This window comes from Protopterus annectens, chromosome 2.part0 (assembly GCF_019279795.1).
Source record: "Protopterus annectens isolate FY-2018-M chromosome 2.part0, PAN1.0, whole genome shotgun sequence".
In the NCBI taxonomy this organism is placed as follows: domain Eukaryota; kingdom Metazoa; phylum Chordata; order Ceratodontiformes; family Protopteridae; genus Protopterus; species Protopterus annectens.
In genome coordinates, this window is record NC_056728.1 from 19,304,595 (window position 1) to 19,326,834 (window position 22,240).

General features: G+C 39.9%; 1 protein-coding gene across 2 annotated transcripts in view; it reads left to right on the forward strand.

The window, feature by feature from the left end:
• Positions 1–22,240, forward strand: part of LOC122792929 (carboxypeptidase O-like) — a 392,520-nt gene that overhangs the window by 195,440 nt on the left and 174,840 nt on the right. For both annotated transcript variants that reach the window (XM_044060502.1, XM_044060503.1), the window contains exon 7: positions 912–1,022. In XM_044060502.1, coding sequence (XP_043916437.1) covers positions 912–1,022 — 111 coding nt within the window. The remainder of the gene's footprint in view (positions 1–911; positions 1,023–22,240) is intronic.

Genomic DNA, 22,240 nt, shown 5'->3' on the forward strand with positions numbered 1-22,240 from the left:
TTGTTAACTGGGTAGGTAAGATGATCCAAAGAAACATTTTCAGCCATGATATGAATGCAAAGCAGATGAAACAGATCAAAACAAATGAATAAAAATATGCAATTTTCATAAAGTCAGCAAATACAAAAAGATTGATATCATAGTGGTATTAAAATAAACACAGGGAAAACTATTAGAACAGAACAAATATACTAAATACACAAAGGAAATAGGGTATATGTAGTCAGTGGTTGTTTACACAAGCTTACTTCAGGACTAACAAGACCAAGCTGCGGTTGGCATAGGCTTGAGAGCAAGTGACTGGAGCTAGTTATAGTGGCCGCTGCTGGAGCCATAGACACAATCTTTTTGATGAGCGTGTAACAACTTTTGGGGATAATTTTTAAGCCAGAAGCTGTAGGAAGCTGTTGTATCAGCTGTGGGTAACTTTCGACAAATCTTTCTAACTTTAGCTAGGGTAACAGCTGTTGGAGCTATTAGCCAGATTTTTTCGGTTTTAGTAATATCTTTCTTGAATTAAGCTGTAAAAACAGCTGGTGGAGCTATTTAGCCAGTTCCTTTTGATAAAGTTGCAATAACTGCTGATGAAACTATCTAGCTAATTCCTCTTGGTCATGGGTAGCTAAAACAGCTGCTGAGCCTTTTATTTTCAGAGCTTATTTTGTAAGTCTGTTCAGTTAAATGGATAGCTGTAGTAACAGCTGTGGGAAAATGTTGGGCTAATAACCATTGTTTTACAGTGGATCATATTAAAATCTTGAAACTTAAGCTTTAAAAATCCTTAGGTATGTATGGGAATAAATGATTTTTGCTCTCTTGGATTCCAGCAAAGTAAACTTTATTGGTATGATTAGCATTTTCATCATTAGACTTCCCTTCTGGATTCATTATCTGTTGTTTTCTCTTTACAGGTGTTACAAAACTACAAAAATGACCCAAAGATTGAACGCCTGTTTAAAAATATAGACATTTATATGTTGCCTGTGTTGAACATTGATGGCTATATTTACACATGGACAACAGTAAGTAATTTCTTGCACTGTTTTTTTATTTCAAGTTTTTAATAGTAATTAGTTTGAAATTGTGATTTTTACATATATTTTTTAACTACATTTTAAATAAGAAAAAATGTGCAAATCTTCCATGAAGTCAACTGACACTGTCATCTTGTTTTTCCTTTTGGTTAAGTATCATAATTTTTCACTGTCATGCCAGTCTGTATATAAAGTTAGTTATCTGCTTGTGATGTCAGCATGAATGCAGAACAGACTTGGCTACTGCATCACTGGTCAGGATAAAGTATAATAAACTTCCTGCAAAAATGCTTCCCCCAGGAGAATCACTGCAATATGCCTTCTTTTAGAGATTAGAAGCAAAAGGCAAGACGTAAAGTGCAGCAGAGGGCTGAAGATGAAGCAAGAAAGCATCATTAACACCATGCCTGAAGCCATTATTTGCCTTCTTTTCTTTACAGCAGAAGGAAGACCCTCAAAGGTTGGGAGGGTGGCCTAATGATTAAGATGTTTGCCTTACAAACACAAGGTGCAGAGTTTGAGCCTCACAAGGGATAATTGACTAGGCTTAAAATGTCTCACAAGGGCAGTTAGCTTAGTACTAACCTATAAACTGCAAACATCCCATGAGAGATCTGCTAACCTGCCACCAGTGTGACTTTTTCTAATTCATTATTTGACTTTTTTCTTTGTGCTATCCACACATGTGATCACCCAGTTGCACCTGTACTGTGGCTGGAAACACAAAAGGCAATATCTTTGTAGAGAGATTGTAACCAGCTAATGATGGGTCTTCCTGGGTTATTTCAGAAAATTGGACTTAGTATGGGTGGGCACATAGACTGCATTTAGTTGGCCATAGGTTATTACTGTTAGAGGTTGCTAAGTTCCATAGTAAGAAAATTATATTCTTACTGGTTAAGAAGAGATCCTGAGATACAGTTATCTTCAGCAGAGGTAGGTGATTTTAAGCTGCTCTCCCTTACTGTAAATTGAGCTTAATAAGTTCCTCCCTTTCTACACTGCTGTTGATATCTTGAATTATTTGTCTTTACTTGTGCTTATATTGAATAGGCTGCTGTGGTGCAGCGGTTAGTGTTGTCACCTCACAGCAAGAGGTTCTCCAGTTCGATTCTCTGCTGGAGTGCCTTAAGTGACATTCAAAGACATGCAGGTAGGTGTGTGTGTGAATGGGTGTACCTTCCTTGAAAGCTGGGCATCGGGCTGGCACCTCAGCACCATAAAAATCCACTGCCAACATTAGTAGACCGGAGTTCCGCTGTGGCAACCCCTAACTGGGAAAAGCCAAAATACATTAGTTACTTGTGCTTATATTGAAAAAGTGCATTTTGCCTCTCATTGTCTGTTCTACTGACTTACTTACTCAGAATACATTATCTAGCTAGCTGTTGGATAAAGTAGTATATTTTAACACTCTAGCAAGAGCTTGTTTTTACATGAAGAGTTAAGTGAATTTTCCATCTAGTGCACTGGGGCTTATTAATCAGCTTGTCTTGTTTTTAGTGTCTTTATAAATTCTGTAAGCAAAGTACTTTTTTTGAATATTCACACTTTTATAAACTGTATAATGTACACACTGCTGTATCCGTATCTTTACGTTTGTTTGTGGTAGCATTTCATATCTTTTACATTTGCTTGTGGCAGTATTTCACTGGACACTCCTTTACTGTGCTTTTTCATTAGGAGGACTGGGCTTATTCATCTAGTGGCAGTAGGTGTTTACCTGGGTCTATATTGCAACAGCGAAGAGGCATTTAATCGAACCCCTCTTCGCCGGCACATATAGAGCGAACGCACTAAAGCACAAACACTCAGAATACTGATTTCTTTCCCTGGGAAAGAAATAAGTAGTACTAACACACAAACACACACATTTCAAACATTACAATGTGGGGGGCTCTGCCCCCCACACCCCCCTAACTAAATATACCAACTCCAAGATCGTACTACAGTGGGGAAAGGGGCAAACACACTGGGAAGGCCAAGCGGTTTCTTTCCCAGGGAAAGAAATCACTGTTCTGAGTATTCATGCTTTAGTGCGTTCGCTCTATATATGTCAGCGAAGAGGCGTTCGATTAAACGCCTCTTCGCTGTTGTAATATAGACCCATTTACCTGGTCTATCTGTCTTGACAAGCACACAAAAGGGCTCCAAGTATTTTTTTTTTTTTGCACTTCTGTTATATACTGTGACTGTACTTTAGCAGTTTCTTAAGCTATTTGCTGTTATTTTTGCCCTTTATAACAAAAAAATGCATCGTCTACTGCTGCTTTAAGTAGTTAATTGGACTGTATTACATTGTATCTGTTAGTTGTAGGACTGTTGTAGTTAGTGTGGTCTTGTTACACTTGGGCTCGAAACCTTCCAAGCTTTTCTGCAACGCAGGTGTGCACTGAGGAGAGTTGCCTTACAGTCTTAGTCTACACAAAGTATAGGTCCCCTTGTAGTCTCGGTGCAACCAGCACAGTCCTGTTAAATTAACACATTCCCTTCCCTAATAAAACACACATTTAGGAGCCTCCTATCACGGATGGGCAGTTTTCCATCATCTATCTGGCCAGCCTGATAGACATGGGCATCCTGAGGTATTGTAGCAATTGTCTCATGTATACTGTCAACTACTTACTCCTGAAACAAATACTTTATGTGAGAGATATAGTTACACTATAACACTGGAGGCAAGACTCTCACATAAGGACGAATCGAATGCCAAACAGGTTGTCAGCACACACACACTTCCCACATTAAATTAGGACATGACACTTAAACCCACATATCCAGAGGTACTCACTAGTAACTTACCAAAAGATCAGAGGCCTTCCAAATGGAAACCACTTAGACACACAGCAGTGCAAAAAAACAACTACAACACATAATACACACACCAGTGTCTCAACAAATAATCCCATAAGGCATAACACCACAAAACATAATGTATTGGTCATAGGTGACTCCATTGTGAGATACATGGATGTTCACATCACCAGGCTGGATAAGGATCAGGTTATGGTTAAGTGCCTCTCAGGTGCCAGGATCTGTCAAGTCACTCGCGCACTCAACCGGTATGACTCCATCATAGTCCATGAGGTGCAGAATTACTTCAGACATACCTTACCGGACTATATGAAGAGAGACATGACTGAGCTCTCAGATTGTGTCACACACAGGTATAAGCCTAGCCTTAAGCAGCATTCTACCTTCTACAAGGATGATGCCAAAATACGTACAAAAATTGATTGACTTTAACAATTGGCTTTGCTTCTGGTGTCAGTCCGAGGGGATCCAATATCTGTTAGCCTGGGAGGACATGGTCGACAGGCCATGCTGCTTTGCCAGAGATGGTCTGCACCTGTCTCCTCTAGGATTTCGGATATTGGAAAAGGCATTATCCATGCCTATTATGCCTTTTTTAGTCAGTGTCAAAATAACCAACCTCACAACACAACAAAATCGTCTGTAGATAAACTCAAGGTACTGCTGCTTAATGACAGGAGTTTAAACAAGAAACTGCACTCCCTGGAAACACTTCTGACTTTGGAAGATTCTGACATCTATGCAGTCACCGAGACATGATTCAAAGGTGTGGAAAGGACCCTGGCTGTGCAGGGTTACAGTGTCTTCCATACATTCAGTCCACAAACTGAGCATGAAAGAACCAAAGGAGGAGGTGTATCCATCTTCATTAAGGATAAGTACATCTCAAAACTGGTCAAACAGTATGACTCTTTTGAGATACTCAATGTCCAATTAACTATAGGCAAAGCCCCCTACCACATCATAGCTAACTATAGGTCTTGAACCATGAAACAGGAAAAGCATACTGCATATCTGGACTTACTGGAGCCACATGCCTTGCAGCTCAAAACCTTACTCATTGGTAATTTTAATTATCATACCATCAACTGGGAAACATACATGACCACAAACATGCTGGCTCAGAGATTCTTGGACTTTGTCAATGCAAATCCTCTGGAACAGCTAAGCAACACACCCACAAGAGGCTCAAATGTCCTGGACATAGTACTCACTAACATGGGAAAGGATTGCAACCCCCCCCCACTTATGATGTCCTCCCTGGTAAGATCGGACCACATATCAGTCTCACTTGATGTAACTATAACACCAGATACCCCATCAAGCTCAAAAACTCTTAAGAATTTTTCAAACACAAATTACCTCCTACTAAGTGATGGTATAAGCAGTTTCAAAGATCCCTCAAACACAGATAAAATGGACTCCTATGTAGAGGTGTACATCAATGCCACTTAAGCAGTTGTATAGAATCGGTTGTACCTGACCGGATTAAAACCAGGTCTTGCCGAAAAAACAAGCCACCCTGGTGGACCTCTAGTATAAACAGGCTAAACAGAAAGAAACTAATGTCCAAGAACAAGAAGGAACTGTCTCAGCAGAGGAAGAAATCCCTCTCTATCTTAAACAAACAAATTAAAGATCTTGTCAAGTCCTCCAAAGCTAATTATGAAGCAAAAATAGCTTCCTAGCTAAGGATAATAACAAGGCACTCTTTTACTATGTCCAAAATCTAAAAGGGAATACCCAGCTATGTGCTGAACCGGTTGTGGATGGCACCAACCATACGGAACCTGAGGTAATAGCCAACTTACTAGTCAACAAGTATGGAGCAAACTTCACCCTGTTCCCTCCAGTCATCCCCCAAAGTACACCTGCCACCATTCCTCAGCCTGTTATCTCAAAAGAGCAGGTCATCTCGGTGCTCTCCAAGGCCAAAAACACAGCTTCAGTGGGACCAGACAACATCCCAGGTTACCTTTTAAACAACTAAAACATGATCTTGCAGATCCACTTGGATCCCTCTTTAACCACAGCCTGTGAACTGGCTGTGTTCCAGCAGAATGGAGGACAGCAAAAGTAATCCTTCTGCACAAAGGGTAACCATCAACTAACCCTGGCAATTATAGGCCCATAAACTTGACTAGCCTCATCTGCAAGGCCATGGAAAGAATCATTATGGACCTTATTAACAAGGACATAGGTAATCTCCAGACTCTGGAACCAACTCAGTTTGGATTTGTTAAAGGTAACTCATGCCTGTTAAACATGGCTGACTTTTTTGAGAACGTCACCAAGGCCCTGGATGAGGGAAAGACAGTGCATACTGCTTATCTTGTCCTCGCCAAGGCATCTGACACAATCCCACTCTGGTATTATAGAGAAACTCTCCCAATTGGGAATTAACCCCTACAGTACTAGATGGGTAGCCAACTGGCTTACCAACAGGACACATACTGTCAAAGTGTGTGACTTCACCTCTAGCAAAAAAACTGTCACCAGTGGCATACCACAGCATTCTGTGCTGGGCCCCTTACTGTTTGGAATTTATTTCTCAGAAGTCCAGGCAAACTTGAATGGCCTGTGGCTGACCAAGTTCACTAACAATTGGAAGCAATCATTGAGTCCCATAACGATGTTAATGTACTGTAGACAGGGTTAACACAGACAAATGATTGGTGCCAAAGCCACGGATTAAAGATAAATGAAAAAAAAATGCATTATTATTTTCTTTGAGAAAGCTGACATCCATGCTAATTACATTATAGGCAGCACCCCCCTAAGTGTAGACCCAGCGGTATGTGATTTGGGTACTCAGTTTGATAGCAATCTGAACTTTGACCACCGCATATCCTCAGTAGTAAGGAAATCCTTCTATGTGGCACATCTTATAAGTACAGGCATTGCATCTAGATCTAAGGATATTATAATTCCATTATACTCAGCCCTCATCAGACCAATAACTGAGTACAATGCTTCCTTTTGCATGTACCTCACCAGCCACCTGCAACAATCAGAGAGACTACAGAGGTTTCTCACCAAGAAATTACAGAATACACAAAACAAGTTTAACATGGAAAGACTGAAAGCCCTGTCACTGTATTCTGTCTCCTACAGATTGCTAAGGGGTGACCTGTGTCTAGCTTACAGGTCAGTCTCTGATCCAACCCAGATAGAAATGCTACACATTCATAAATTAAATTGCAAGAGGGTTAGTCGCTCCAGGGATCTTAACCTACATGTCCCAGAAACTGCCACTTCTCTGGAACAAGCTTCCAATTCATGTGAAACAGAGCCCCCTAACCCTCTTCAAATGTAACTTAGATCAATGGATGGGTAACCACAAATTCACTCCTGGAGTGGCACCCATGTCCCTCCTGGACAGTTGGTATTAACTATCATATACCCTTACTTCTGTGAACTTCACTCACCTAACTGCTGACAATTGGGATAACTTGGGATTAATTTTGCTAGGCTTGTAAGGGCTCTAGAGCCATTAGCCTAGTAATGTTCTATGAACCTATGAAAAAATTTGTGTCATGGCAATATCCGTTCAAATGTGTGGCTATTTAATTATCACAATAAAATAATTCTTTATATTTCTAGTCACACACATATCAATCTGACATTTGCTTAAATATGTCAAAAATAACAGTTTTATTTCAAAATGTAGGCTCCTCCATATACTCACATTTTTTTGGCTATACATCTGTAGTTCTTTAGTGGTTAATACAGCCCTCATTATTGTTTCTAGTTATATTTTTCTTTCCTCTTACCACATGCCACTCAGGTCTTTCTGCCTCTTTACAGTCTCAGAAACTATAACAAAGCAGTGACAGAGATATTCTAGCATGCTGCTATCTAGATGGTAGGAAGGATTTTTACAAGGCAAACCTTTAACCCCCTAACTATGCATACAGTGTCTTGCATCAATGCATTTCACATGCATGTGCTTCCACACAGACGATACCCACTGAGAATGAGCCAATAGCACCTTATGCCACTTCGTTTGGCTGGGGTAAGGCTCCTGGCCACCACTAAAAAGCTATCAGCCAGGCAAGAACTAAACAGTACCCCAATACAGTAATACCATAATACACTTCTCTTCCACCCAAGAAAAAGAGAGCTGAAAAAAGTCTCTATAGCCAACATTAGCCTTCTGGACTTTTTCTAACAACATGATAACCCTCTGTATGGCCTTCACAACTGGACTCAGTATTCAAGTTATGGTTTGACCAGGGACTGGCATAAGGGAAGCTTTACCTCTTTTCTTCTGGAAACTTTTTCTCTTGGAAGCCCTGTCAAGTATGACAAACACCCCAAAGATCATTTATCTTTTCTTTAGACATCAATTCCACTACCCCAGCTGATACTTCCTATGAGGGCTGTTATAGTCAACTCCCATACTTTGCATTTATTTACAATGAACCTTCACTATCAGCTTTTTGGAAACATTGTCAGCCTTTTCAATTCCATCCTTAGATGCAAGATGGCAGCTTACTGCTCAACAGGTTTATTAGAGCTCTCAAAAAAATTCAGTTACTGGCTTGTAATTACACTGCCTGGATATCATAAAAGAAGACATTTGAAGAAAGTAACAGAAAAATAACTAGAAAAGGTGAAAAGAAAACTCTGGCTACAAAGAATACTGCAGCTGTTCAGCAAAAGACAGTTCAAGTTTCAGGTTTGGAACGTTTCAAGTAATTTAGAAAATATAAAGGAAAAATAAACCAAATGCAGTTTTGCTTAAGATAAGTGAAGCACTGAAGGAATATATACAGTCAAATAACAAAAGTATGAAAAAGAAGCTTTAATTGCTATTCAGATGAGCTGATAAATCTGCAAAACTCTCAGGATGAAATGAAGAAAAGAGTAGTAATAGAGTTAGAAGACATAGCGCACAGAAAAAAACATGAGATTTTATGCTAGATCAGAGAAAAGTGAAGGAACAGAAAGTATTAATTTTGCAAAAGTACAAATAAGCAACTGAACTGGTGTTCCATAGCAAGATTTGTTAACTGAAAGGGCACATTTTGAGTATGCTCCAAACCTGGCCATGAGAAAGCAGCCAAAACCTATATTAGTAAAAATGCAATTATGCCAGCAGAAAGAGTTGCAATGGACAAATTTAATGACAGAAATGAAAAATATTAAAAGTTGGAGACAACATGCTTTTTGTGAAAAATGACTGTTCACTGTATACCAGGCAGAAGAGATGCAAATTTATCTCAGCAATTAGAATGTAAAGAGGTATGTATGAGATTCAAGATACTGTATCCAGCTATCTTCAGAATACCTTTTCCTGGAGGATCAAATACATTGTTGGATGTAAAACAGGCTGCGGAGGAAATAAAGTTTAGTAAATAAGTAGGTCAGTAAACACAAGGGGACTCTGGTTCTCATTATTCTGACAACAACAAAGTCTACAGAGAAATTTGGCCAGTGAAACATTTTTCATTGTTTGAAAGGAAAATGCTTGAGCAACAGAAAAAAAAAAACATGATCTGACTAGAAGAATCAGGAATAATTTTGATTAGAATCAGACACTGGTGTTGGGAGATTGGGATGACCATCAAGAAAACCAGCAACATTGTGAAATTAAATAATAAACTGGAGACTATAAAGTATCAGTCTCATTAGATATATAAGTAGACATGCAGAATGTGTCTTTGCAAGAAGAAGTAGCTGCAAAAGATTGTAATTTTGTTGACTGTGTTATAGAGGTGGGTGGACTGTAAGGCATTTACTCCACTCTGTCATTAAAGTTTACAAGGACATTGAAGGGACTGAAAAATTAACTGCAAGCAAATATTTTTCTTCTTATAAAAATATATATGTTAATCAGTAAAGCAGTTTTGTACATGGTGCAGTCAGACGTGCTTCTAATGTGAGGCGGTAGAGTCTTATCAATGACTAGGGAATATGTTAAAGATATTACAGCAAGAAAGTAATTTTCTTCAGTTATAATGTATCCAAGCTTTTCACCATGGCAGGATAAGAGAGGCTGGACAGAAGCAAGTTAAAGTTAATATAATGTTGTGATTTTTGTCCACTGGTGTGCAAGATATAGAATGTGTGTGGATTATATGTAAAATTAATATAATAATCTCCCCTGTTTTACATGGGTGAATATCTAGATTAATGTCATTGGTTTAATTTATAGATATTTTTACACAAATAGGTTTGAAATATGAGACAAAAATTATGAAATCATGGGAAATGGACCTTTTCTTGTATTTGTCAAGTCATCAGATTTTTTTATTAGCAAATTCTCTTAGTGGGAGACAAGAAATTTAGAGGTGCATGCAGCTAACCATAAGAAGTTTGTACAGTGTGTCCTGAGTAAAATTTACAAAGATTCTTTCAGCCATCTACAAAGTTACTAGCTGTTTTTTTTCTTATCACCAACTGCTTTTACTTGGAGATGAGCTGTCTGAAGGAGTAAGCAATTAATCATTAGACCTCTGTACACATTGTACTTTGCACATTTCTCTGAGCACAATGTAATTAACATTTAAATGTACACTGGCAAGCAGTTCAGTGAAATATATAAATGAAGTTTGAAACTGTGGGACATGAGTAAAATATACAAAGTACTTGACTCCCCAGCAGCCTTGATACCTTAATGTGTTTCATGTAACAGTGCTGTGTTAAGTTTATTTACTTAAAGGTAGCCAGTGCATTTTTTCTTAGGGCTAAGAGTTAATGTTTACTGAAAGCATGCAAACTGTTTTTCACATCTGGAAGGGAAATATAGATAAGAAGAAAAAGACAGCAATCAGTGTAAGCAGGAACACAGACTCTAACATGTGCTTTAGCATGTGTAGCCATAACTTTAGAATAGGTTATGCCTGTGGGTGCATCAGTTTGAGGCAGCTACTCTTATCTGGAGTGGTCAACTTCATTTTTTCAAAGTCCATATAGTTTTTTATGTTTGTGGTAAGTTAAAAGTAGATGGAGGATTTTGAAAATCTATTCAATTTCTTGTTTGAGTGTTTTTACTGACATAGAAAGTCCAGAAAAATGTGACACAAGTTCAAGTGGAGATGACAAGAAGCAACTACACAAGAGTTCAGCCTGTCAAACATTAGGGAGTGCATGTGACCTAATTGTTAGAACTATACATTCAAAACAACTGTCATGTATAATAGGTGGGGAGAAACAACTTTCTATTATGCTGGCTTTTCTGTCCATATTATTTGGAATGCTACTAACTTTACAGGTACAACCAAAAAAAAAAAAGAGAATTGAATTATATCAAGAAATATAAAGCTCAAATAGCAATGTTGCAGAAAACACATTTTGATAGAAAAGAGCATGTGAATTTGACAAAATAGAAGTTATGTACTTACCATAACATGACATCTATGTTGTCCATTTTCATTCTTCCTCACAAATGGGCATTGGCTCTGACCCTCAGATCCAATTTGGCCACATCTACAAGACTTTGGATCATATTCTTGAGCTCTTCCCTCTACCCATAATGCCATATTCTAACCCCAACTTCTCAGATCGAGTTTGCTGCCTAATCTTCCACTTTAGCATAGAAATGGACACAGACATAGGAAAATGTTGGGGCTCAAACCTGGAAATGAAAGGTTCCAATACAGCCAAACAGATGCATCTAGAAGTGACAAGGCCGGGGCATGAATGGGAGGGAAGGTGAGGAAGAATGAAAATGGACAACACAGATGGTAAGTTATGGTAAGTACATAAAATCTGTATCTGATGCTGTCCTTTTCATTCTTCCTCACAAACAGAACAGTATTCCCAGCTACATATCTTTCAGGAGGCCCTCATAGAAGGGCATGCCGGAGCACAGTCAAACCAAAGGAAGCTCTGCTTCTGGAAACAATATCTAGTTTATAATGTGTAGCAAAGGTATGTGTCTTTGACCAAGTAGCTGCAGCACAAATATCATCAATGGAAGTTCTCAAGGCAAAGGCAGATAAAGTAGCCATAGACCTAGTGGAGTGAGCATTAGGGGTCTAGGCAAATCTAAACCTTTTTGAGAATAAACCAGCATAAAACAATCAGTAATCCATTTGGCCAATGTAATTTTTGAAACCTGCCTGTCTCAAGCAGTTGGGGGAAAATGACACAAATAGTTGAGCGGAGTTCCTGATCTGTTGTGTCCTGCTGTGAAGATAAAAATGTAATTTTATTTTTATGTTATTTTACATTTGTTGACTGGGAGAGTCTGACTAGATACATGTCCATTTTCAGCGGATGCCCGCGGAGAAAAGCTCCACAAATCAATTACAAGCAATTATAAGGAGTAGAACAGCAGTAATCATATTTACATAGACAGTACATAAGCATGAAAATTAAAATTAGATACATAGAATAAAAAAGACATGTTTTATGATTTTTGTACAGTTAGAATGAGCCAATGCATAAGTAAGATGAATTACAGAATAAGATACAAAGGTGAAAGTTGCATCTTTTACAGTTTTATACAGTTAGATTGTGTACAAGTTTGACGTAGTCAGGTTGATAGTACTAGGTAAAACAACAGAGTTGAGTGGTAAGATATATAGACTAGGTATAAAACAAGTGTAAAGCGGGAGAAAGAAAAGAAAATTATAAAAAAATGTGCCTAGCAGTGTTTTAGTGTCCCTATAGAGTGGATATAAAAAGCTTACACACCCCTGTTAGAATGACAGATTTTTATGATATAAAAAAATGAGACCACAATAGATAATTTCAAAACTTTTCCCACCTTTAATGTGACCTATAACCTGTACAATTCAATTGAAAAACAAACAAATCTGTTAGGGGAAAAATATAAAAAATAAAGAACGTACAATACACTGGCTGCATAAGTGTGCACACCCTTAAACTAATACTTTGTTGTGTGTGCACACCCTTAAACTAATACTTTGTTGAAGCACCTTTTGAGCATTCAGTTTTCTTGGGTACACACCTGCCTTCAATTAAAGAGACTCTGATTAACCCCAAATAAAGTTCAGCTGTCCTAGTAGGATTTTCCTGACATTTATTCAGTTGCCTGCTACAGCAAAACCCATGGTTTGCAGACAGTTTACAAAGCATCAAAGGAATCTCATTGTTGAAAGGTATTAGTCAGGAGAAGGGTACAAAAAAATTTCCAGAGCATTGAATATACCATGGAACACACTGAAGACCGTCATCAAAAAGTGGAGAAAATATGGGACAACAGTGATGTTGCAAATAACTGGACATCCCTCCAAAACTGATGAAAAGACAAGACGAAAACTGGTCAGGGAGGCTGCCAAGAGACCTACAGCAACACTGAAGGAGCTGCAGGAATTTCCCATATTCTCCATATGCCTGGACTATGGGGTAGGGTTGCAAGACGGAAGCCTTTTCTTACACAGAAAAACATCAAGGCCTGGCTAAAATTTGCAAAACAATACATCAAGCCTCCCAAAAGCATGTGGGAAAATGTCTTATGGTCTGAGACCAGGGTTGAACTTTTTGGTCACAATTCTAAAAGGTACGTTTGGCGCAAAAACATCACCTTGCATCACCAAAAGTACACCATTCCCACTGTGACACATGGTGGTGCCAGTATCATGCTTTGGGGTTGCTTTTCTTCGGCTGGAACTGGGGCTTTAGTCAAGGTGGAGAGAATTATGAACAATTCCAAATACCAGTCACTTTTGGTCCAAAACCTTCAAGCGTCTGCTAGAAAGCTAAAGATGAAGAGGAATTTCATCTTTCAACACAATGACCCCAAGCATACATCCAAATCAACAAAAGAATGGCTTCACCAGAAGTTGTGGAATGGCCCAGCCAGAGCCCAGACCTAAATCCAATAGAAAATCTGTGGGGTGACCTGAAGAGGGCTGTGCACAAGAGAAATACTGCCAAGTCAAGATGTGCCATGTTTATAGACTCCTACCCAAGAAGACTGAATGATGTAATTAAATTGAAAGGTGCTTCAACAAAGTATTACTTTAAGGGTGTGCACACACAGCAAAGTATTAGTTTAAGGGTGTGCACACTTATGCAACCAGCGTATTGTACATTTTTTATTTTTTATATTTTCCCCTAACATATTTATTTCTTTTTCAATTGAATTGTACAGGTTATAGGTCACATTAAAGGTGGGAAAAGTTTTGAAATTATTTATTGTGGTCTCATTTTTTATATCACAAAAACCTGGGATTTTAACAGGTGTATGTAAACTTTTTATATCCACTGTATGTATAGGTACTAAATGAGAGACCAGGTGTAGAGGTGACACTGTGAGGAAGCTGGAAATTAAAAAAAATGCAGTTCCTCTTAGCGGTATAGTTCTGAAACAGAGACCAAGAGATTAGAGAAAAGGGTGGATATGGTTGTGGATATTAGCCTGAGGGTGAATATAAACACTTCCATGTGAGTTTTAGGTGTTCTTTGAGTAGTCTTTTAAATGTAACCTTTGAGTCTGTTGAGGTAATAGCAGAGCGTAGGGAGTTCCAAGTTTTACCTATATAAGTAGGGAAGAGGGAGGCCTTTGCTGTGTTTTTGCTCTTGGTGACCTTGATTAGCTTTTTATCACTACAGCGTAGTTGTCTAGGATGAATTTGTAGTTTTAGTAGGTTGGCCAGTGCTGGAGTTTTATCTGGAAGTAGTAGTAGTTTGTGTGCAAAGAAAGGCTGATGAAAGGATAGGAGATTAGGAAATTCAAACCAGTCAAGTTGTTTTAGGGAATGGCAGTGGTGGGATAGGTAGGGAGGCACAAGTAGAAAATTTAGCAATTTGATTGTAGCAGATGTTGAGCTTAACAATTTCTGTTTTGGGTAGGTTGGTGAAAATGGGTGAGGCATAGAATGGAGTAGAGAGGAGGTGAGTTGGAGCAATTGTTGTCCTGGCGGTTCGGGTTAGAAATGGTGTATTTTTGTATAGACTGCCCAATCTTTTGTGGATGTTTTTAATGGTTTGATTTATATGCAGATCAAATTTCAGATTATTATCAATGATTACTCCTAGCAGTTTAGTATGAGTGTCTGGGGAGATAATAATGTCATCCCTGGACACAATATTAAATGGGCTGAGTATTGTGGTTGATTTGTTTTGACTAAATAGTAGGTTTTTTTTGGGGGGGGGGTTTAGTATTAGGTTTTTGTTAAGAAACCAGGTTTCGATAGTTTGGTAGACTTTTTGGGTGATGGAGAGGAGTTCCTGAGGATCACTGGCTGAACAAACTAGCGTTGAGTCATCAGCGTATTGAATAACAGTTGCATCTTGACAGATGCTGTGAAGATTATTGGTGAAAATGGAGAATAGGAGGGGTCCTAGAATGGACCCTTGTGGGACTTCTGTGGTGGCGGATAGCAGTGAGGATAGGTTGCTGTCCGATTGAACTGCTTGTTGTCTTCCTTGTAGATAGTTCTGAAACCATGCTAATGCATAGTTACTACAGCCCAGGTCAGTAAGGGCTTGAAGTAGTTTAGGATAGTTGACCATATCAAAGGCCTTTGACAGGTCCAACAATATGGCAGATGTTAGGTTGCCTGTGTGTTTGTTTTGGTTGATGAAGTTTGTGAAAGAAAGTAGGGCAGTGGTAGTGCAGTGATCATCCAAAATCCATGATGGGTGGGAGAGAGAAGTTCGTTGTTGAGTAGGTATAGCATGAGTTAGTGGTGTACACATTTTTCAAGTATTTTATTTAGTGGAGACAGGATGGCAATTGGCTAAAATTGGAAGGTTGTTTTGGGTCTATGTATAGGTATGCAGCTAATAGTGGTGGTGGATGTGGACAGTTTTTGAACAAGGTTGGAGACTGTTTTTATAAAGCATTTGTTGAAGGCACTGTATCTGATATATTTGTGATTTCACTAGTGGAGGTAGGAGATGGTGTGGAGGGTTTGCCAGGGTAGAGTAGTTTACTTATTCCTGCCCAGAATTTTTGGGGATTGTTTAGGTGCCTGTTTTGTAGTTGTATGAAATAATTCTTTTTATCTAGGATTGCTTTTTTTTATATTGTTTCTAAGTTTTTGGAATTGTTCCTTAGTTGCTGGAGTTTTAGTAGCTCTCCAAAGATTCCACGCTCTGTTCCTTACTGCTATTTTATTTTTGGTCCCTTTGGTAATCCAGGGGGCTGTTTTCATTTTGAGTTTTATAGCACGGGCTGGAGCGTGGACATTTAGGATTTTTAGGAAAGTATTATTAAAGTGGGTTACAGCTTCTTCTAGGGGTAGTACTTTTAGTACGTTCCAGTTATAGTGTTTTAGTTCAAGTTTGAATTTGTTAGGGTCGAAGCTTTTTCTGTTCCTGGTTGTTTGTAATAAGGGAGTGAAGTAGTTCTGGGTTTTGAATTTTAGTAGAAAGGTGGCCTGTTGGTCACTGAGGGTGTCAGGAAGGGCATCTGCCTGGTAAGAGGTGTTAGTCTTATTTAATAAGATCCAGTCTAGGAGATTTTCTTTGACTCTTGGATTTCCTAGTCTAGTGTTTGATTGGATGACTTGAGAGAAACGGTAAAGGTTGATATGGTTAGTGGGGTTTTTGGCTGAACATGTGTTTCAGTTGATATTGAAATCACCAAGGATGATAGTTTTCTGGGGTAAATTTTGACTTGTCCATTGTAAGAAGGCTACTAGGATAGGTATATTGCTACCTGGTGGTTTTTAGCATATTGATGGATTTTTTTGTCACTAAGTTTGAGTTTAGCTAGGAGGAGTTCAGTATTATTAAAGGAGATTTGAAGATGAATAGTGGTTATGTTTAGATTATTTTTATAAAGTAATGCTACCCCTCCTCCCTTTCTAGACAGTCTGTCATGGTGCAGTACATTGTATCCAGTAGGGAAGAACTCATTGTCAGTTGTTGTGGCCTTTAACCAGGTTTCAGTAAGACATAGTAAGTCAGGGGAATAGGTGGATAGCAATGCATGCAGTAACTGTACATTATTGTTAATGCCCACGAATATTTAAGCTCAGGAGAAATAGGCTGTTTTTTGGTCTAGTAATGGGGACAGGGATGAGTTAACTGTGGTAGTCTGTATTGAGTTAGGCCCTGGATTTGGGTGTATGTCTCCTGCCAGGATCAACTGGCAGTTTATGTGGTGTAAGAGTTTTGTGAGTTTAGTTAGGATGGTAATATGTTTGTTTGTAGTTGGTGTCCTAGCAGTAGTTGAGAGGAATCTGACTGAGTTAGGTGCTATAGCAATGTGATGGCATAGGCTTGGGGATATTTGAAGGATGTAGTGAGGAGTGTGAGGATTATAAGTGGAGATATGTTTTGTTGGGGCTGCATAGGTAGTAGTAAGTGTGGTAAAGTAGGAGGTGTGGTAGTGTGTTAGTTAGGATAAGGAGGATAGTTGTATTGTTTGTGAGGATAATGGTTAACTTGTTATCCTGTGAGGGTTTCATATTTGTAGGTATGGGTTATGGGGATGGGGTTTGATGTAGAATAGGCTAATGGGAGGGTTTGTGATGAGGGTATAGGGATGGGGTTAGATGTGGGATAGGCTAATGGAGGGTTTGTGGTGAGGGATATTCTAATTTGTGATTGGCTGAAGCATTGATGGGAGGAGACAGGTATAAGACTAAGGATAGTGGGGGCAGGTGGGGAATGAGGGCAGGGTAGGGGAGCGGAGTGAGCCCGAGCATTAGCGAGGGCTAACAGAGCGTGCTGCACTGAGGTCCACGGGTAAGGAGCATCAACAAACAATCAGTAAAACATTTAAGTGGCATGTGCACTTACTCGGGGAGCAGAGGAAATTCCCTTCATAAGGATGAAAAGGGTGTTTGAAAATGGTGCCAGTTGCTGAGGGAGAATAAGTAATTGTCTGTGTACGTCAAGGAAGTGAAGCATGTATTCTCCTTTGTTGGTAAATTTTGTGAAGAAGACTGGTAATTGCATGGCTTGATTAATTTTATTCTCCATCACCACTTTATTTATTTATTTACTATTTATTTATTTTTACATTTGTTAACTAGGGAAGTCAGACTGGACACAAGTCCTTTTTCAGTGGAGGTCCAGGGAGCAAAGCTCCACAAAACACAAAAACAAATAACTCAGCAGTAATACAATTGATTAAAGTACATATAGACTGCATACAGATAGATCAAATATTAGACAGCAAAAAATATACAAATACAGGTAAAGCAAAATAATACATGTAGTTTAGAAACTATTGAAAGATATGTGACAGAGAACCAAATACAGATTTCTTATACTAATTTTCAGACAAAGGATAATAGAGTAATGGGGTGAAGACTAGCTGAGACTTTAGGGAGAAAGGAAGGCTTGATCCGAACAGACATCCTGTCCTTGTGAAAAATAATGTAAGGAGGATTAGCTTATATAGCCTGAAGTTCAGAAATTTTTTTTGTTGACATGATTGCCGCTAAAAAGATCATTTTCCAGGACAGAAATTTTACATTGCATGCATCTACCAGTTCAAATGGTTTCTGGGTTAAATCATGAAGGACTACAGTAAGGTCCAAAGGAAGAGAGGGGTCCTTAATTGGGGGTCTGAGGAGGAAGAAACCCTTCATGAAGGCTTTGCCTAATCTGGATGAAGCTAGGAAAAAAAGAGTTGATGCCAGAATGAAAACTGAAAATGTCTGCTAACTGAAGTTTAATAGTGGAGAAGCTAGCCCCTTCCTTAAAAAGAGTACGTAGAAATAGAAGAATAGCTGAATTAGTTGCTGAAAAAGGGTCAATATTCTGATTCAAGGTCCAGCTAGAGAATCTTTTCCATTTACTTCTGTAGACTTTCTTGAAAGAAGCCTTCTGGAAGGTCAGGATAATGTCACAAACCAGGAAAGCAATCCTGGGCTGTCTAACTATTACTGGAAGTAGAAAAACTATGCAGTTAGCTTGAGGGTGTGGAGACTGGGGTGCAGTATTTTGGAAGGATGAGATAAGAGATCCTGAGTGGGCTCCAGTATCCACGGGGATATTTCAAGTGAGACCAAAGGAAGGTGAACCAAACCTGTCGAGGCCAGAAGAGGGCAATGGGGATGATTGAGCTCTTCACCTGCTTGCTTTCTGTAGCAATTTGGGAATCAGAGGAAGAGGCGGGTAAGCATAGAGGAGACCCAGGGGCCAATCATGAATGATAGCATCTCTTGGTGACTCCCCCGGAGGGGGGAATCAGAGAAAAGTACTTGCTGTATTTGTTGTTGAGGGACAATGCAAATAGGTCGCAGCAAGGCTGGCCCCAGTGGCTGAAGATCATGTTCGCTACTGATTGACTGAGAGACCACTCGTGGGGAACCAGAAAGGACCTGCTGACTCTGTCTGCTAGTGCATTGGTTTACACCAGGATGTGCACTGCAATGAGAAAGCAGTCTGAAGAGATTGCCCATTCCCAAACCCTCATGACCCCTCTGCACATCAGATAAGAAATGGTTACTCCTTGTTTGTTGATGTACCAGACTACTGATATTGTCTCTGTGAATTGCAATAGTCCCCAGAGGGAGAATGTCCTGAAATGCTTGCAACGCTTGAAGGACTGCTCTCATCTCTAGGACATTGATATGCAGCTTGGCCTCCAGAGGGGACCATGTGCCTTGGACCATCTTGCCCAAGAAATACCCCCTACCCCAGTTAGGAAGCATCCGTGGTCACTGTGGCAACTGGGAGATGAAGGGTGAATGGTCTGCTCAAAAACAGTTCTTCAGGCTGGAGCCAACAGTGAACATGATGTTTGCAGATTGGAGTGAGTCTTGCGGGAAATGATAGAGGCTGGTAAAAAACTGACCACTGAACCGCCGAGGTCCATTGAAGGATTCACATAAAAAATCTTGCTAGAGGAACTAGAAGAATGGCTGCTGACATTGACCCAAGAGCTTGTAGTACTACTTTTGCTGGAGGAGATGGATGAGGCAGTATGACCCGTACCTGGTTTCTCAAAGATGTGATGTGATGAGGAGGTAAGGATGCCACCTAAGTTGTAGTATTCAATAGAGTCTCTATGAATTCCAGGGTCTGTATGGGGACCAGGTTCAATTTGGCATGGTTTATTGTGGAGCCTAAGGTGTTGGAAAGCTGGAGCAAGCAATCCCTGGCTTGCAGAAGTTGATGATTGGAGGGGGCAGTGAGGAGGCAATCATTGAGATATGGAAACACCTGGAATCCTATGGGTCTCAAGTGAGCTGCAACTACTGCCATGCATTTGGTAAACACTATGGGGGCTGTGGTGAGCCCAAAGGGCAGTACACTGAACCGGTAATTATTGGCTCCCAGCTGAAAGCATAGAAACCTCCTGGATCACCTGTCTATTTTGATGTGATAGTATGTATTCTGGAGATCTACAGAGCACATCCAATCATCCTTGTGCAGCAGAGGCAAGATGGATTGAACCATAACCATCCAGAATTTCATCTTCCTTACAAATATATTCAAACTGCTTAAATCCAAAATGAGTCTATGGTCTCTGTTTTCTCTGGCACTAAAAAGAAGTTTCAAATCCTATCTGTTTGAGCAGTACCTCCTGGATGACTCTTTTTTTGTAGCAGCTTCCATATTTCCTGAGCTACATCTTCCTTCTGACTAGGTGGAATGTTGAAGTTTCTTTCTTTGAACAGGAGGAGGAAAGGAAAATGGTATGGAGTAACCTCTGGATATGATCCTTAGCACCCATGAATTTTTTATGGCATCTATCCAATCATTTAGGTGCAGAGAGAACTGACCCAAACTGCATCCAGAGGCGGACAGTCGGGCAATGCTTCAGGGGCACTGATGGGGCTTATTGAAGAAGGAATCTCTGAAGCCCTGATTCTGCAGACTTCCTCTGCCTCTTGAGGAACATCGACCATTGAAGCCTTCTCCTCTGCCTCTGGAGGAAGCCTCCCCATGTGAATCCAGGAAAGGTCCCTGAGATTTTCGGAACCATGTCTTCTTAACACCTCTGTTTTCTACAGAAGGTATGTTGAAGGGTAGAGAACTTGATTTCTGTGGCAGACAGAGTCTTCCCTCTTGTTTGCTGCAGGTGAGCATATTCTTAACCAAAGGGTCAAACAAAGAAGAGACATCAAAGAGGGTATTTACAAAAGACTCCCTGAAGGGTTCTACAAAGTAGCATAGCTTCATCCAGGCATGCTTCCTGATGGTTATGCCTGAACCGGTAGGTCATGAGGCACCCTCTATTGCATGGGAGATCAGCCTCATCAACGCATTAGAGATGGATAGAAGAGTGGCCAGTTCATACGTTCATAGGATCATAGGAGATTACTAGGCTAATGGCCCTGAGGCCCTTACAAGCCTAGCCAAGAGTTTATCCCAAAAAAAAAAAAAATAAAAAAAATAAGAAGAAACCTCAGTCAGCACCTGTCACCCCTGTCAATGAGGGACAAAAGTGGAACCCCTGGGACAAATTTATGGTTTCCCATCCACTCATCAAGATTGCGTTTGAAGAGGGTTAGTGTGTACATATGTAGATATATATCTGCAGGCCACATCAAACTACATACAGACAAGTGTTCACACAGAATTTTTTCTTGTCAGCCTACAAAGTTTACAAGGCACTTCTGCAAGACTACTTTTGCTTTCCACATTCTCCACAGGACAGATCAGGCTAACTGGTAAGGTCCCCTTGAGGATTTCTCTGTGATAGTGTTAGATGGCTTGGGAATGTTCATATAGCACCCTTTGCATGTGGCTGCCTCTAAGATGGCCTGAGTAGGGACTCTGAGGTAAGCAGTAGTAGTTGCCCTTGTCCAGTGGAGTGGGTTTTAATATGCCCAAGTAAATTTGTTCCATAGTGTGAGTAATATAGCTTAATGCAGTTAGCTATCCATTTTGAAATGGTTTGTTTGGAGACAGGTTTTTCCCTGTTTACCCTCTGCAAAAGCCACCAGCAATTGTTCTGCTCTATTAGTGATTTTTATCCTTTTTAGATAGTATCAGATCTGCCTGTGCACATCCAGGGACAGGAAGACTTGCTCTTTGATGTTCTCTAGATTTGGATAGAAGACTGTCAGGTGGATAGCCTGGTTTAGGGTAAGTTCTAATACCACCTTATGCATAAAGCATGTTTGTTCTGAGTGTAACCCTATCCCTCGGGAAGCCAGGGAAAGTTTCTTTACACATGAACGCTTGCAGCTCACAAAACTTTCCTAGCTGGTGTGTCAGCTACAAGAAATGTGGTCTTCCAGGTGAACAACTTTAGAGAGAGGCAGTGGCAGCAGGTTCAAAGGGGAGCAAGGTTAGTTTTTCTAACACATAATTTAGGTGCCATGCCAAAATAGGGTTCTTTCTGGGTGGTCTGACCTGAATAATCCATTTTAGAAAACGTTTCATGTGTGGGTGTGAGAGAACAGGTGAAGGACTGGGCAGACAGGCCAATATATCAGATGCATATACTTCAATGCTGGAATAGAAAAGTCCCCATCTAAAGAGGCCTGACAGGTACTGAAAAACTGAGTTGATGTCTGCTTGGGAAGGGTTAGCGTTACTGCTATGACACCAACTGG